At 48.1% G+C, this 17409-nt stretch overlaps 1 protein-coding gene across 2 annotated transcripts in view; it reads left to right on the plus strand.

Annotated features, from left to right (window-relative positions):
• Window positions 1-17409, plus strand: part of LOC144819045 (uncharacterized) — a 444234-nt gene that overhangs the window by 15795 nt on the left and 411030 nt on the right. For both annotated transcript variants that reach the window (XM_078677028.1, XM_078677027.1), the window contains exon 2: window positions 13080-13166. In XM_078677028.1, the coding sequence (XP_078533154.1) occupies window positions 13080-13166 (87 nt within the window). The remainder of the gene's footprint in view (window positions 1-13079; window positions 13167-17409) is intronic.

Raw genomic sequence — 17409 nt, forward strand, 5'->3', positions numbered from 1 at the left:
AATGGGCCTGTATGTCCTCACATGATTTTAAAGCAGTCAAAATAGATCTAACCCAGAGCGGGAGTAGTAGCTATTGTCATTCAAGCATTAAAAATGAGGCTTGTGGCTGCCAAGGGGAAATTCAGGGTTATTGATGTTGGAGGATGTTGCGGAACCAACTTTGTGTGATAATAGTTGCCAGGTGTCTAGTAGAATCTGTGTGGTAGTAGGCGAACCTGTGTCTCCTGTGTAGGTCTGGTAGGGGGGAGTCAGAGGAGGAGACCCAGTGCGACCCCTGAGAAATGTTGTAAATCCAGTCTAAGAATGCTTGGAGGTATGTGTGCCTGTTAAGGAATTCGAGCTCGCCTTCCATTGTGCTGATGTAGAGAGTGGCCCTGTCCACTCTAGAAGCGCGATTCTGCCAAACAAATTGGAGCGGTACAAAAGGGGGTGTGATGGACGGAGCATCTGAACCAATCAAACACTCACACCCAGTCAACAGATCTGGGTTAAATCCATCACCGTTCTTTAACCCACTCTGCCAGCCCGGTTCAGTCATGACCATATGCAAATCAGTCTGACCCTGTGCCTCATGGGAACGGTCCAGCCCGAATTGCCAAGCCATGCCTTCCCTGGACCGGAAACAAGCTCCCTACGACCGGTTTCTGACATTCCAGCCATCTTCAGCCAGGCTTGCTTGAATCCAGTGGCAAAGTGAGCAAATGATTCACGTCTGAGCATACCCTGCCAACTTATGGAGAACAAAGCGGTACAAAAGGTGGTGGTGATGGACGGAGCATCTGAACCAATCAAACACTCACACCCAGTCAAGAGATCTGGGTTAAATCCATCACTGTTCTTTAGCCCACTATGCCACCCCAGTTCAGTCATATCCATATGTCCTAGGATGGCTGATTCCGGTCCAGGAAAGACATGGTTTGGCAGTTCGGGCTGGACTGTTCCCATGAGGCACAGGGTCAAGGCTGATTTGCATATGGCCATGTCTGAACTGGGGTGGTGTGGAGTGCAACAAAACGATGGATTTAGGCCCAGATCTCTGTACTGGGGTGAATGTATGACATTGTTCTGCATTCTGTCTATCAACTGTTGGTTAAACAAATTGGAGCAGCAACTGGATCTAATCAATTGTGAACTGTGAGAATCTGAGTGGGAGGACCTGGTCTATTTATATTAATCTCAGGAGAAAGTTAATCTTTACCGTGAGCCTTCCACACCACATAATCTCTATCCAGCCCCATCGGTATAGGCAGGACCACTGGAATTATGTGGCAGGAGAGGGTCAAATCATGTGGCAGGGTTGAGTAAATTATGCAGCACGAATAGGCAAAATTTGCAGCATAATGTGGCATATTTTGTTATAGTAGTACTTCATTATTTTGTCATTTATAAATTTAGTAACACTGTCTGGCCTGTGGTTGTACTTCATAAGTACCATTTTAATACCCCAATAAGCAATAAAAAGGGGACCAGTCCAGTTTTGCAAAGGGCCTTTCAGTGCAGGGCACCAAATGTTGCAGCATTTTTAGTAACTTTGAATCGTTTGAGCTAGGAACCCATTTTTTTTGTTAAAATCTGCAGATTATGCGGCAGATGTTGGATTATGTGGCAATTCTATAATTAATCGAAAATTGCTCCGTCCACACAATCTCATAATTCCAGTGGCCCTGGGTATAGGTCTTTGTAAAGGGTATGCAGAACAGGCAGGATATTGCATTGAAAGACGTTTGTCCCGAAGGTGGGTAGATATATGCCAAGGTTTTTTTATAGGCCTCTTTGAGCTGGCACAACTGTTGTTATAAAGAAGTATGCTTGAGGCTGTGAATATTGATGGGACACCCAGGCCAGAAGATTTGGAGTAGGTGAGCAGGAAGCAAGAGCCCACAAGAAAAAAGATTAGTTCCTGTTTCAATGCTGGGAGGGAGGTTTCTGCTTCAGTTAGAAAGCCGAGGCCATTGTTGGTATATAGGGTCAGTTTATGCTGATGTGCTCGCACTGTACGTCTCAATATACCCAGGTTTTGTTGTACTTACTGGATGAAAGGCTCCATTGTGAGCGAGAAAATTAACGGAGAGAGGGGGCATCCTGTTGTATATTAGTTCTTCATGTAACATGGCTGACAGTGGTCATTAGCCCTTCCTTTGTGTTCTTACCTCCTCAGCCTCTCTGAATACCTGTGAGTGTTCCAACTTGGACAGGAGTGTTCCACTCTTGTCAGTTGATGGTCTGGTCATCTGGCGAGGTGTGCGCTCAGCTGTGTCTACAATAAAGCTACCTATACCTTAACTAGAAGTGTCTTGGGATCTACTTCCATCACATCCCTGTCGGGTACCTTTGGATGGAGAGGGGAATATTCTCCGTTAACCTTGAGCCTTGTCAACAGTTTTTGGTAGTTGACTGCGACCATTTGCTTCATCCTAGGCCCCCAATGGGGTCCTGTCCAGCACCTTGGAAATATAAGGCCTATTTACCCTGTCGAAGGCCTTATCCTTCTGGAGAGAAGGACCAGTGGTGTGCATATTCTATCTGCTGATTCCATAAGGGTAAGCGCCCTCATTTGGCAATCCAACCTGTTAAGGAGCTGTGAGTATTGGCCATATTGTGTGCAGGCATAAGACTAATATCGAGGCAGAAATCTTTACATGAGTATTGAGCAATGTAATTGGTCGGTATGAGTGCATTTGGTCAGGTCACCATGACACATGGTCAATACGCATGATTAAAGACGTTTGTGTACCCTGGTGCCAATTTTAACTAACACTTTTACTTTGTACGCTCTGCTTACCAAACTACCCCATGCTCTTCACCGTGCTCCTCTGTCTCAGTGAGGGGGCTGTTCCCCGCACCATGACTAAGTATCACGGTGCGAAGAGGTTTCTGATGAGGAAGCATGCCACCTATGGTGGGTGAGGGAAATCGTCCTTTAAAAGTAATATTCCATCTCAGCTAGGTTATTCTGTTTTCAATAGTTTTTTGTCTAGACCTAGGTGTTCTATTGTGTTACATAGTATCATATTGGGAAGTTACTCCTGCTGCCCTCTAAAGCTTCTCTGGCCCTCCATTTGTGATTTACTTACCACACTTGCACATCACACAGTCCCTGCCTGGGTACTCTCACAAACAGTTTGACACTGGTCTGTTGTGACCCCAGACATGCTGGGGCTAGGGCAGGGAGGAAGGGGATGCCTGACATCTCGGGGGTAGAGGCGCAGAGGGGGCTTGAAACTTCTCCCACTTCAAAGTGGGCACCAGAATAAAATATTGGATTCTTAGTCCCAGCTCTTCAGTGCACCTCTGGACCTGTGGGTTCTACCAGGAAAAAGGACTGTTGTGCTGCTGGAAGGACTGCCACTCTGCTGGACTTACGCCTTGCTGTGCGACCTGCTGGTATGCTGCCCTCTTGCCTAGGTGAGAAGGACTGGGCCTGCATCTCTAAACTCAGGACCCCAGAGTGATTCCAAGGGCTAGTTGGCTTGTCTCCTGATCAAAAGCCTCAGGGACAAAACAGGGTTCCAACAACCTTGAACCCAGCACTCTGCCATCTGTAAGTCCTGTCCTCCCAAGTGATGGCTCCCCAGTCCTCGAACCTTGGAAGTGGGCCTAAAGGTGCTCTGCCAGCCCATCTGTAGTTCAGTAGAACCAACACATTTCCTCTGTGTTGCGGCGCATCTCCCACAGAACGTATTGCCCTTGGCACCAAGGCAGCACCTCTGCTGGGTGGACTTTCCTGATTTAAGGAATTCACATCACCTTTGCAGCCCATCGGAACAACCGCTGCGCAACGCTTCTTCCTGCAAGGACAGAGCCTCGCCTAACGCAGCTTCCCAGAACCTCTGCTGTGCAGCGCCTCTCCTTGCCCGGACCTCTGATAGCCTCTTATATGCCGCGCATCCTCCACGCGGGAATTCACATCTCTTTGCAACCACGATTAAGGTACTGTGTTCAGCGGGCCTAAGTGGGTCCCGGTAGCCGGCCGGCGCTGCATTGTAGTGTGCCTGAACTTGTGCTTTGTTCCGGTCCAGCAGGGCCAGATAACCACAGCTGGCGCTTTGTGGTGCAATTATCACTGAAATCTTTAAACTAGCATAACTCCAGTTCTACTGATTTGATTTTAGACATTTTGGTCTTGATATTTACTCTTTTTCCAATTTGCTGCGGGACTCTTTTTGTGTTGTGTTAGCACCTCATTACTGTTTGATTTTTTGTTTGAATCTTTATATTCAGGTTTTTACATTTCAGAGTCCCCGGAGGGGATGGTACATCAAATATTCAACGATTATGTCACACAATAAAGGGTTACTTGGAGATTCACTATTAGAAGACATTTGCAACAAGTAGATGCCCCTCCGTTCAGCTTATATGTATTCTAATGTCCTCAGGTGTGAGAGTTCGGAGTCTGATTGTGATCTAGTAGGAACCTTTTACGTCTTACCCTGGGGACTGCATGCTGGCGGGGGGGTATGTGTGAATGTTGCCCTTATGCAAGTCAATATGAACCTTCCTCTGAACAGTAGATGCAAACCAGGAAAACGTGCGCCGGTGCGCAAACCACCGACCAGAACCAAACGTAGAACTGCGGGAGGAACTTTTCCTAGATTTGTGTGCGGCGAATGTGCGGGAGGCGGGCTCGCTGAGGTCAGTGGTCAGGGTGAGTAGGTGTCGGGGGTCGTGGGCCCAGGGGGTGGCGCCCGTAGCACCTCATTACTGTTTGATGTACTGCATAAATTCTTTACATATTGCATCTAAGTTAAGCCAGACTGCTCTGTGCCAAGCTACTAGAAGGTTGAGCACAGGTGGTTAATTTGGGGTTTGCTTGTGACTTCACTCTGACAAGGGTTGTGGTTGCTGCTTGAGTAGGGTTTCATCCCCCTAAAACAGTAACCTAATTTCTGACAGTAGTTGTCCAAGATTATAGGTACAACCTAGACACTTCATTTGTTTAGATGTTTTAGCTTTCAATCAGAGAAATATTGAGGCAAGCAGATTTCTGTACCTGAGACAGGTGCAAGTAAGTAAAAAGCTCCTTGGACAATTCTATATTAATTGGTTTCATGAGCCATATGTACGAACACATTTTCATAAACACAGAATAGGTAAAACCCTTTGATACATCTGGCCCCATGTGCTTAACTGGCATCTGCGTTAGTACCTCATACTACCTCCTGTAGTATGCCATGGGCATTCTCTACCTTGCTACCCAAGGATCAGGCGCTAAAGGGGTGTACTTGGTGTTCAGTTTTGAAACCAATAGTAGGACATTTCTGTGTATATCTGATGTAAAAATGTTGGTATTGTTATAACTTGAGCTCATAATCTCTGAACGCCCTTGGATATCTGAAGTCTGAAAAAGTTCCTGCAGTATCTCATTTATATGACAGATAATGATGCACTAGATCAGTGGTTCATAACCTATGGTCCACCGACTTCTAGAAGTTCACAACACCTACACAGGTGGTTTGCGACTGCTTAGAAAATTAAATGATCTTAGCAGATTAAAGTATGTACACCTAGGGGCGTGGCTTGGCCGGCTGCAAGATGGCCGCACTTTAGTGGGCTCTGCCGGCCAAGCTTCAAAATCCGCCATAATCCTCCAGGCATCGGCAACCTACCCAAACTTAAGTGGCATCACCGGACTCGGCAGTTGGTCAGGCGCCGGATCATCACTTTGCCTGCTCCTAGCTGTGTCCCGAAGCCGAGTTCTGCCTCCCGAGGCCTTTGCTGGGCCCTCCTCCTTGATCCTGCGAGGGCTGGCCTGCTCCTGTGCCGGGATGCGGCGGGCTTTGGGTGCCGCGCACGGCCAGTGTGGCTCCTGTGACCGGCATTTCTCCTCATTGGGTGAGTGGTGCTGCCTCCGAGGCTCAGCTGGCGGGGTTGGGTGCTCGAGGGCCGTTCCGCCTAGCCCGGGGCGCTGCAGCATTGGTGGCTGGCTGTTGCTGGCGCCCGGGCTGGGGAACGTGGGCGGCTGGCACGGTTGGCCCCTCCATGCTCCTGACGCTGCGCAGGCCTTCTGGATTCTGCTGGTCTTCACGCTTCTCTCTGAGACGCGCTCTCATTGCCTGGCCCGCCCTCCTGCAGCCCCTGTTGCAGCTGTACTCCCCCGGGGCCTCGAGGCATTGTGGCCTGGTCTGGCTACCTTGGGTGTGCTGTCTGGCTGGTTGGGCTTGACTGGACGGGGTGCTGGCTGACCCCACGGAGTTCCTCCATTAACCCTGCTCTCCGGATCCCTGGTGCTCTGTTGGTGTGCCTGGGGATGTTGGTCAGATTAATAGCCCTCCTCCATTGCTAAGGGTGTCTCCAGGGAATTGTGTGGCTGGATAGACCCGCTGGCCTTACGGCCCCTCATTTTTCTTATCACCCCAGGAGTCCACCCTCTGGATCATTGCTCTCTATACACTGTGGGCTCTGCTGAACTGCTTCTTGCCATGTGATACCAGCTGCTGGGCGTCGGTGTGCCTCTGCTCAATTTGCTTCACCTCTGCCTCCAGTTAGCCTTCTCCCTGACCGCTGGCCCCCTCTTCATGGGAAAGTCTGACCCGAAACAGCCTAAGATAGCCTTCGAGCTCAGGAGGTCTTCCCGACAGTACGGAGCTAGCTCCGATGGCACGGACTCTGTTGCTAAGATGAATGCCCCCCCAAGTCGAGACGACGATCTGAAAGCCATTATGCTTGATGCAAGTCGACCGTGACTGGCATTGTGACCCAATTGAACCAACTCTCTGCCTGTCTGGACTTGCTCAAGGCCCGTGTTGACTCTCACGACAACCTTCTGCTTCATGTCGAGTCCATGGTGTCGGACGCCGAGGATTCCGCCACCAAGGCCTGCCCGAAACTCCTCCAGATGGATAAAATCTTGGCGGTCATCCGGGAGAAGAACGAAGATTTGGAGGCCCGCTCCCGTCGGAGCAACCTCCGCATCACGGGCCTTCCGGAATCCACAAACATAGAACGGATGGAGGACTTTGTGGAACAGCTCATAAGGGAACTCTTCAGCAATGCTCTTTCCCCGGTGTTCATTGTGGAGCGTGCGCATCGCTCACTGGGCCCGTGTGCAGCCCCGGGCTTCCTCCACGTCCCATCATGGCGAAAATTCTTAATTATAGAGATCGGGTCGCTATCCTTCGAGCGGCAAGAATTAGGGGCACCATCAATAATCAGGGTAACACTCTCTCCTTCTACCCGGACTACACTCTTACTGTACAGGCGGCCCGGCGGGAGTTCCTTCCAGCCAAGCGCATTCTTCAGAAACATGAGGTCTCGTACTCCCTTGCCTACCCAGCGAAACTGAGGGTCCGTTAGGGGGCTAAAACACTTGTTTTTCTGGACCCAAGAGAGGCCCTTACATTTGCCAAGAAACTTGACAAAGAGACCCGCTCCTCTCCTTCCACATCACAGACTGATGGCGCTGGCCGCCTGAGCGATAATGACTAAATATGTGCACATTGAGTTCCATTTATTCTAGTTCTGTTTGATGCCCAACACCACCATGGCTTGGCCACTCTGCTTCACTGCAGGGGTTTGTGCCTAGCCCTGCCGTTTGCCTAGAAACTGGACAAAGATGCTTGCTCCTCCCTTTCTAAATCTTTGCCCGATGGCGCAGATCGTCTCAGCGACTATGATTGACAGTGCAGACATTATTTTTTTCTTTAACTTTTTTTCTGCATGATGCTTGCTAGAACCTTAGCTTGGCCACCCTGCTTTCTTTGCAGGGGTGTACGCCTGGCCCTGCCATGCCTCACGGGATGATTCCCTTTTCTTCTATTGTTCTCTCTTCTCCCAGTTGTGGGTTCCTGGCGTGGGGTGGGTGGATTACTCAGCCTGATTGGGGGGTTGGAGTAGGTGTGGGGTTGGAGGGTTTTCTACTTATGGGTTTGTTGGGTTGGGATGGGGTTGGGGTGTTTTCTGGGGTTTCTCTGCTCCTCTATTGGGAGGTGGCTTCCGTTCGCCACCGTATGTTTAAGTGTTTTGCTTTTACAATTCTTGATTGCGACACTGTACTGTGCTTACTGCCTCAAATTTTTTCAAGTCATAGTTATCCACTGTCTGTGATCACGCTGCTCCTCTGGTCCCTTTTCCCCTTTCTTTGCTGCACTCACTGTGTCTTGGTGCGCGGGGCACTACCCCTGTTTATCGGCGCGCTCTGCACTACGATGCCACATCTGCCAGTTCAATGCCTGCGCGCTCTCCCCGTCTTTCCCTGTTCGTGGTTGTCCCCGTTGTGCTGGTTGTATTTGCTTTCGGAATTTCCTGCCTGCTCTGCAATTCTCTGCAATTAGGACAACCTTTTCATGACTGCTGTGCCTGCCTGTGGTGCTTACCGCCTGCGTTGCGTAGCGTTACACTCTGGACCACCTGCTCATGACTGACATCGTCTGCTGGACCTGGAATGTCCGTGGTCTGAATGACCACCGTAAGGCCAGACTGATTCACTCACACTTCAGGGCTCGAAAAATCAAAAAAATGGTACTAGTCCTTCAGAACTAGTAGCTTAAAAAATGTCCTCGACCTAACTGCAACCTACTTGACCTCCGTCTGTGAAAGCGGCGCAAATGTGACAAGGTAACAAGATTTAAAGGCATCTTTATTGGTCATTAACTTTGTGAGCAATAAAAATGCCTTTAAATCCTGTTATCTTGTCACATTTGCTCCGTTTTCACAGACAGAGGACAAAAGTTGGTTTGTTTTCCTACTCGCCAGAATGACCAGTAGGACCTAAAAACAGCTCGACCTTGTTAAATTTAGCTCAACCATGCGAGCGGTCGAGTAGAATTTTCGAACCCTGCAATTACGACACAGGTAGATATATGTCTCTTACAAGAGACGCACCTGATGCCCGGATCCATCTCCAGACTCCAAGCGCGCTATTGGGGGGAACCCCACTTCTGTACCTACTCTTCAAATGCTAGGAGGGTTTCTATTCTGTTATGCAGGGGTCTCCCTTGGCACACCGCCCAGGTTCTTACTGATCCTGAGGGCAAGTATGTAATCCTCCACGGTTCACTATTGGCCCAGCCCGTTACGATTGTCGCGGTCTATGGTCCCAACTCGGACGACACGGATTTCTTTAATCACATTTGGCACCTCATCTCCGCTTGTGGCCCTGCGGCGGTCATCTGGGGAGGGGATTTTAATGTCACCCTATCGGCGGCCCTCGATCAGTCTGGCTCCTATACGTCCCACCTGCGTGCCTCCGCGGCCTTCACGTCTATTTTAACTGATAACTCCCTTTATGATACTTGGCGCCACTTTCATCCTTATGCCTGAGAGGGTACGTGCGTTACCAGTGCGAGGGGCTGTTGGTTGCACATAGATTTTTGGCTGACCTCCCCGGATGCCCTGACCTGGCTCACCGACGCAGCACACATGGCACGTACCTTTTCCGACCATGCGCCAGTCCAGATCCGCCTCCGTCCTCCCCACACCCCGCAATGGGCATTCACCTGGCATCTCCCCCCAAACGCTCTCCGGGACACTGTCTTTTGTGCGAACATTCACACAGCTATAACCAACTACTTTGACTTAAACACGGGATCTGTGAACTCTGCTTCGGTACTATGGGAAGGGTTTAAGACCGTCATTCAGGGCGAATGTATTTCTAAACAGGCCGGTGTCCTTGCTCTATTCGCACTACTCTGGCTAAGCTCGAGGCGGAAATCAAAGCTCTAGATGCCGCACAGGCTGCACACCCCAGCCCTGAGACGTTGGCGTTAATACGTCAAAAACACACTGAATTCTCTGAGGAAGCCGACCGCAAACTATCCTTCTTGGGTAGGGAGGGTCGGGCTCGTCGTTTTGGTGAGGGAGACCGCCCGGGAAGTACTCTTGCCAATCTCCTCCACCTACCACGAGCTGCTTCTTATATAACGGCCCTTATTGACGGTGGCTCGAGGAGGACTACTTCCCCAGAGGAAATTAAGTCCCGCTTTCTGGACTTTTATTCTCTGCTATATTCTTCCGGTACTCCTCTGCCTCGGGATGCCTTTGATCAATATTTTGAGCCTATTGCGCTAGTCTGGCTAGAGGACTACCACAGGAAATTTCTATGTTTCTTTCTTAAGGGAGGAAATACTCGCAGCCATTAGTAGCTTACCCGGGGATAAGGCCCCAGGCCTGGATGGCTTACCAGCCTCATTCTACAAAAGGTATGCTGATCTCCTAGAACCACACTTAGCGGCTATGTATAATGAATCCTTCGATGCTGGCCTCTTCCCGCTGTCGCTCCGTGAGGCAATGATAACTTTGCTTCTCAAACCTGACAAACCTGCTGACCGCCACGACTCCTACCGCCCCCTTTCCCTAATTAACATTGATAACATAATTGTCACCAAACTGATCGCCTCCCCTCTGCTGTTACTCATGCCCCTCATTGCCCTTCCGGACCAGTCAGGTTTTATTCCCGGTAGGGCAACTTCGCACAACCTCCGCACAATTTTCTCAGTTTTACATCAAATCAATCCTAAACTCCCGGCCGTGGCTGCCCTGTTGGATGCAACAAAGGCGTTCGATACGCTGGAGTGGCCTTTTTTATTTGACCTCTTGCCACACATGGGCTTCAGCGAAATTTTCGTGAGTAAGGTCAAACTCCTCTACACCGATGCCTCGGCACGTCTCCATATCAATGGCCAGGTCTCCGACCCCATTAGTATTGATCGTGGCACCCGGCAGGGGTGCCCTCTATCGCCCATGCTCTTCGCCATTGCATTGGAGCCCTTGGCTGCCAGGCTTCGGCAGCACCATACCCACAGAGGAATTGGTTTTTCGGCCCGTTCCCTTCTTTTCTCCATGTACGTGGATGATGTAACCCTGTACGTCCGTCATCCTCAGGAAAACCTTAGCCCTCTGGTCCGGGAAACCATACGCTTTGGCGGACTTTCTGGCATTCAAGTGAATTGGAGCAAGTCTGTTTTATTCCCCTTAACTGATGCCACCATGCCGTTCACTCCGGACTGTCCGTTTGTGTGGGCTTCTGGCCCTACATGCTATTTGGGCATCTGGTTGAGTAGGGATCTGGGCGAACTGTGGAGATCTAACTTCGGTTGTGCAGTTGATTGACTGGAATCTAGGATTCAATCTTGGAGCCGACTTCCTCTGTCCCTGGCAGGCCGAATCGCAATCGCCAAGATGGTGGTCTTGCCTAAATTTCTCTACCTATTTTTAAACATCCCTATCCCCCTCACTTCTCATTTCTTTCGCAAATTAGGCTCCCTAATCATTTCGCTTGTCTGGGCGGGTAATCAGCCAAGAGTCGTCTACGACATCCTCACTCTCCACATGTCTGCCAGAGGTATGGGCGCTCCTGACTTCAGGATCTATGCCTTGTGCGCCCAGGCCAGCTTTCTTCACTTTTGGATCCATCCTACCCCTTACCAACCTCATGTTGCTGTTGAGACGGATATAGCATCCCCTTGGCCTCTGTCCACAGCCTTGTTCACGCCGGCGGTGCACCTGCGGGCGGAGGTTGATACGGTTGAGACGTTGCGCTGGGCCTGGTCCGGCCTTTGCCTTTGCCGGCTCTCCAATCTTCCCCTACTCACTGCTAATGCTGTGCCAATAGTGAACCACTCACATTTTCCACCACTTCAGCCTTCTGGCATGTCTAGGCTTGCGTCACGTTTGGGTTTCTACTTTCTACTCTCTTCCTGACTCCTCCGGGCCGCTGGACACGCTATTATTCTACCAGCTGGGTGCTATTTGCCGGAACCTACACTCTACATTCCCTCAGCCCCCACCCACCATGCCGGCTCTGGACCACATGTATACAACCCCGTCCCCACACAAATTAGTCGCCAAATTATATGCGCTTACTCTAATGTCCACAACGAAAAAGCTGTCACCAAATTACGGGCTCCGCCTGATACATTTTAAGTATTTGCACAGGTTGTACCGCACCCCTGCTCATCTCCACAAGCTCGGGCTCATTCCAAGTGACACTTGTATGTGTTGCACTGCCCCTGCCGCGGACTTTGCACACTTAGCCTGGTTATGCCCTAAGGTCTCGGAATTCTGGCGGGTGGAGTGTTCCTTTATTTCTGACATTACTAGTGCCATAGTGCATCCTGACCCTCCCCATTGCCTCCTTGGTTTCGTAAAATTCTGTCCCGATGCTTCCCGATGCCTGATAGCGATGCTGCGGGTCCTGGCTAGGCGCAGGGTGGCTATGTGTTGGGGTCGTAGACCTGCTCCTAGAGTTGAGAGCTGGCTGGACGCCTCTCGGTGTCAGGCTTTGTTATCGGAGTTCTGGGATTTACTGCCCGCCAAGTCCTGACCTGTGGATATTCGGGGCCCTCTGGTTACCTGTCTCCATTCCCGTTCCCACCCCAGTGGCGCTGCCTCTCCCGTGCTCCCCACCGGCCCTGCGCCGCCGCTGGTGCTGGTCAGTGACTGCCTTCTCCCTCCCTTTAGGTCTCCCTCTCTCTCGGCATTCCCCACTGATGTTATTACCATATGTGTGACCCCCTATGAGGGGAGGGACCCCTGTGCATTGGAGCTGTGATCTCAACCTTAACGTATTCCTGCTCGTTGTAAGATGCAGTCTACTTGTTTCAGAATTCTTGACTTGATCTATACTTTGTCAATTTGAGCTGCTATGTTGCACAGTGTAATATGTCTGACTTGAATTTCCTCAATAAAGGTTTTGAAAACTTTAAAAAGAAAAAAAAAGTATGTACACCTACAAAAGAAAAATGTAAAATCGAAAGTATATGTACAGCAAATATTAGTAATGGATGATTGGTGTTCTCAATTGAAAAGAACCCTGATTAAATAAACCAAAATCCCCTTGATAGCTTCTTACACTTATTGGTACTTGTTTAAAGGACTGTGCAACATTATTATACGCTACTTCCTCATACCATCTCTTTGATTTGTTTTTAATGTTTCTTGCTTCATCATTCATTAAATGTTTGCCATGTGCCAGCTAATGCTAAATGCTCTAAAATGGCACACTGATAGTATGTTGATGCTTTACTCCTGAATATTGCATGCCTTTTGTTTAATTTGTTAGTTTTACCATTTGTTCTATATATTGGAGAGACCAAACCCTTAATGAATCAAATGTCTCCTTTTCTCTTTTCTTTACCCTGTAGCTCACTTTTTTTAGTATTCTGAAAAAACTAAGAGAAGTTGGAGAGAAACTATCAAATGAAATATCAGAAGATCCAAATGACATTGAAGTAAGTGGTTATTTGATGGTGTTGGGTTCGTTTTCTCGTGGAGTACTTAACTTTCAAGTTATACGCACCAGCAAGACAGTCACCTGACTGTGTACGCATTTATAAACTAAATGTAAGGTGGCAATGTTTGATTTAATCTGAGCCACTTGTAATTATTCCATTTTATCATGTTTTGCCGTCTAAATCATCAATGAAGACCACCTATATGTAGTTGAACTCAACCCCGCCCTTCAAAGCACATTCCTGTCAAAAGTGCTATTCTCTGTGCATTCTGACTCCCTCTCAATTTTCTCATTGTATAAAATTAGTCACGAAGAGAGATACATCGGCTGGTCAAACACCTTGAAAAATACTCATTGTTTCCAATCACTGCCCGGTGCACTCACCCTTTCTTATTTCGGAGTTTACTAACAATACGAAACAGTTTGGTATTGGCATCGTTTGTATAAGTTTTGTGGTGTGCGCAGTTCAAATAGTCACTATGATTTAAAAAATACCTTAGCAAGCCTGAGCGTCGAAGACGCACTTACTTGACAATTTTTTACTGATGTATGGGCATGGAAACACTAGTTTGCCACAGACCTTCCACAATAAATGCACTTCATTAACCTTCTCATTGTCCTAATGGAGACAAGAATCAATAATTTTGTTAAGCTTTCTTCACCAGTCTCTGCTTGTCAGAAATGCTAATATAGTCTTACTCACCTGTTGCTTCTTAGCAACAGGCATTGGCTTGGACTGTGCTTTTTGCTGATGCTGTTCTGTATCAAATAAATTGAAAAATGCCTGTTTGCTGATGCCGATCAGCACTTAAATAGTGGCGGCTCCTCCCTTAAGGCAGAGGAGCGTCGCCTCACTGCCAGGAGCAGCAAAGAAAGGAAAAAATAAAATGATAAAGGAATGTTATTATCATTTTATTTTTTACTCCTTTTTACTCCTGGAGGGGTGGGCATGGAGAACATGCCCACCCCTCCAGGCCCTGGCTGAGCACGTGTCACGGTGCTCAGAAAAAATCACAGCGCTCAATTGGAGCTTTGTGATTGGCTTACGGGTGGAAGCCTGGCTGCCTGTTTCCTGTTCCTACCTGGAGTGGAAGACAGGAGAGCAGGAGAGAAGACGCGGGACCCGGCTGCGGCAAGGTACGTTTTATTTTGTCAATATATATATTTTAAATCAGCCTGCCCCCCACCCACCCGCGAGTCGTGCTGGTCGCCCCTGCACTTAAACTAGAGTATTGTGACATCTGTGGCTAAATAGCACCATTGTGGCACAAAACACTTCACGCAAGAGCAGTAACGTTTACTAAAGGCGACAACATATATTTAAAGGAGTTTCATAAGTGTGTTCAATGTCCTGAATCTTTCTTTTAGGTTCAGAAGCGTGTTGTGAGCGTTTTTTGCATAAAAAAAAAGAATAACAGACAGAGGGATAGAACAAGCAACGGAAATAAGTCTCAGAGTTACAATTAGTCATATAATCGTTAAGTCTATATAAGCTGGACGTACAAGAGCATCGAAAGGACACTAGAAAGCCATAGAAGAAGGACTCCGACTAAATCGGTTTACAAATGTAACTACATACAAGTGCACTGAATGCAAAGTAGAAAGCTATAAAACAGGACCTATTGACTAAATTAGTTTTACGAATATAACTGTAGCCCTCAAATAAAATACATATCGAAATACAAACAAGAAATGCTCTTCATTGTGTGCATACTGAAAAAAAAGTCAACTCCATGAAAACAGTTTTAAATATAATTTGGTGTGCTGGGAAATAGAAACTGTCAGAAAAGAAAAAAAACGAAGGCCACTCCAAAAGGAATTTACAACATGAGTGAACATGGCCCTTTCTTCAGGCCCTTTCTTTTGCCTTCTTTCTCTATTTTTTGTGACCTCGTTGTTGTTGGCCTTAGAACTCTGAGCACTTTACCACTGCTAACAAGTGCTAAAGCTCATGTGCTCTCCCCTAAACAAGGTAATAATTGGTTCACCCCCAATTGGCATATTTGAATTATTTATAAGTACCTAGTAAAGTGCATTACATGTGCCCAGGGCCTGTGAATTAAGGGCTGCTAGTGGGCCTGCAGCACTTATTGTGCCACCCAATTAAGTATCTCTAATCATATCTCTAGCCTTCCTTTGCAGAGCATGTGTACAGTTCACACTTCTATGTTGACCTGGCAAAATAAACCGTTTGCCAGGCACAAATCTTCCCCTTTTGTACATAAAAGTCACCCCTAAGGTAGGCCCTAGACAACCCAGAGGGCAGGCTGCAATGTATTTAAAAGGCAGGACATGTTCCCTTACATTGTACATATCCTGGTAGTGAAAAACTCTCAAATTTAGTTTTTCACTATTGCAAGGCCTAGCTCTCCCATAGGATAACATTTGGATTGCCTACATCTATTTTATAAGTGTCATTCGCTATTGGGAAAAGAGAAATCTTTAGAGTCATGTCTCTCTTTAAGTACAGTTTAAAATCCAAACTCATGGTGAACTCAGATTTAAAACATTTTATTCTGAAAATGTCACTTTTAGAAAGTTGCTTTTTTCTCACCTAAGCCATATGGCGCCTGCTGCCGGTTTCTGATCACATGTCTGGGATAGGTGACAGTTGAGCTTTGTGTATTACCCCGAGACAACCACACACAATAGGAGCTTAGGAATGACTTGATGGGCCAGTCTGGTAGTATGAGAGGAAGGACCTGGAGCCATCCTTACTTTTTCCTGAATAGGCTGTGCCCTGTCCTCACATAAGGGGCTGCATAGCCTTCTGTAGTGAGTCCGGAGTCAGGGCAGGAAGGGAGGACCTCTGTGCACTTCAAAGGCATGTCTTTGAAGTCTCCCCTACTTTAGAGGCCCAACTGGGTATAAGCACCGGCAGTCAGTCATTACACTGCTGACCTGTAGATACTCTGCCAGGAAGAATGACTGCTGTGCTGCTGAAGGACTGCCACTATGCTGAACTTCTGCTTTGTTGGACTCCTACTTTGCTGTGCTGGCCTGTTGCCCTCTTACCTAGGCGAGAATGACTGGACCTGCATCACTTGGCCCCAGAACTCAGAATGACTCCAAGGGTTAGGCGGCTGACCTCCTGATCTGAAGTCTCATAGACATAAGACTTCCAACCCCTGCACCTAGACTCTGCCAAGTGGTGCCATGCCAGTCTTGGACCCTTGGAAGTGGACCTAAGGTGCTCACCTGCAGAACGAATGCGTCTTCTCTGCTGAGTTACACATCCCCAAGCAGAATGGACGCATCGTCGCTGCTGTGTGGATTGGACCCGTTGCAAAAAATCTCACTTCGCCACTGCCTCCTCCATCTTGGGACTGACTCATCGCCTTGTGAACCACCGATGCATGCTGCTTTACAAGGCACAAGCTCCTTGCATCTCTCGTCCATGGCAGCCTCAACAACGAACCTAAATCTCCGCATCGCAGCTTCACCACTCATCGGAATCTACGCATTGCCTCTGCTGCGCCTTTTATCCTTGACACCGGGCTTCACATTTTAATTCCATTAGGACCTTGCAAGCTGCTGCACCGCTTCTCAGAACAGTCACATAGCCTCGGCTATGTGACGCATGTTTGACACAAATCCACACAATGTTCCACACCAGATTTAAGGTCCTGTCTTCAGCGGGTTTAACTGAGTCCCTGTAGGAGGCCCGCAAACCCTCATGGTCAGCCTGAACTTTTGACTTTGTCGTTGTCCCGCCCAACCAGATTTACCAAATAAACCTTTTTGCTTCTTAGTGCTATTTTGCTTGAAACTTTGAAATTCAATATCTCAAGTTCTATTTATTGGATTTATGTCGTTTTGGTCTTGTTTTATTTGTTAAATTAAGCTTGATTATTCTAACCTGGCGTGGAATCTTTGTGTGTGGTGTTTTCACCATTTTACTGTTTGAAATGTGATACACAAATATTTTGCACATTGCCTCCAAAGTTAAGCCTGACTGCGTTGTGCCAATCTGCCAGATGGTGACCACCGGTTAACCCGTTCGGGGCTGAGGACGGAATGGTTCCGTCCTTCGCCATGGTGGTCGTGTGCCGAGGTTCGAACCGTTCTGTCCTCTGAACTGTTCTGTCCTTTGCACACGACCAGGAAATCCTTCAGCTGTTTACAACAGAGGGATTTCCTTTTTTGTTTTTCCTCTGGAGCTGGCAAACAGCTTTCTCAACCTCCTGAGGCATTTTTTTCCAATGTAATGGCAATCATGGGTATGGCGCACTGATGTCATT

The sequence above is a fragment of the Lissotriton helveticus genome, chromosome 2_1 (assembly GCF_964261635.1).
Source record: "Lissotriton helveticus chromosome 2_1, aLisHel1.1, whole genome shotgun sequence".
Classification (NCBI taxonomy): Eukaryota; Metazoa; Chordata; class Amphibia; order Caudata; family Salamandridae; genus Lissotriton; species Lissotriton helveticus.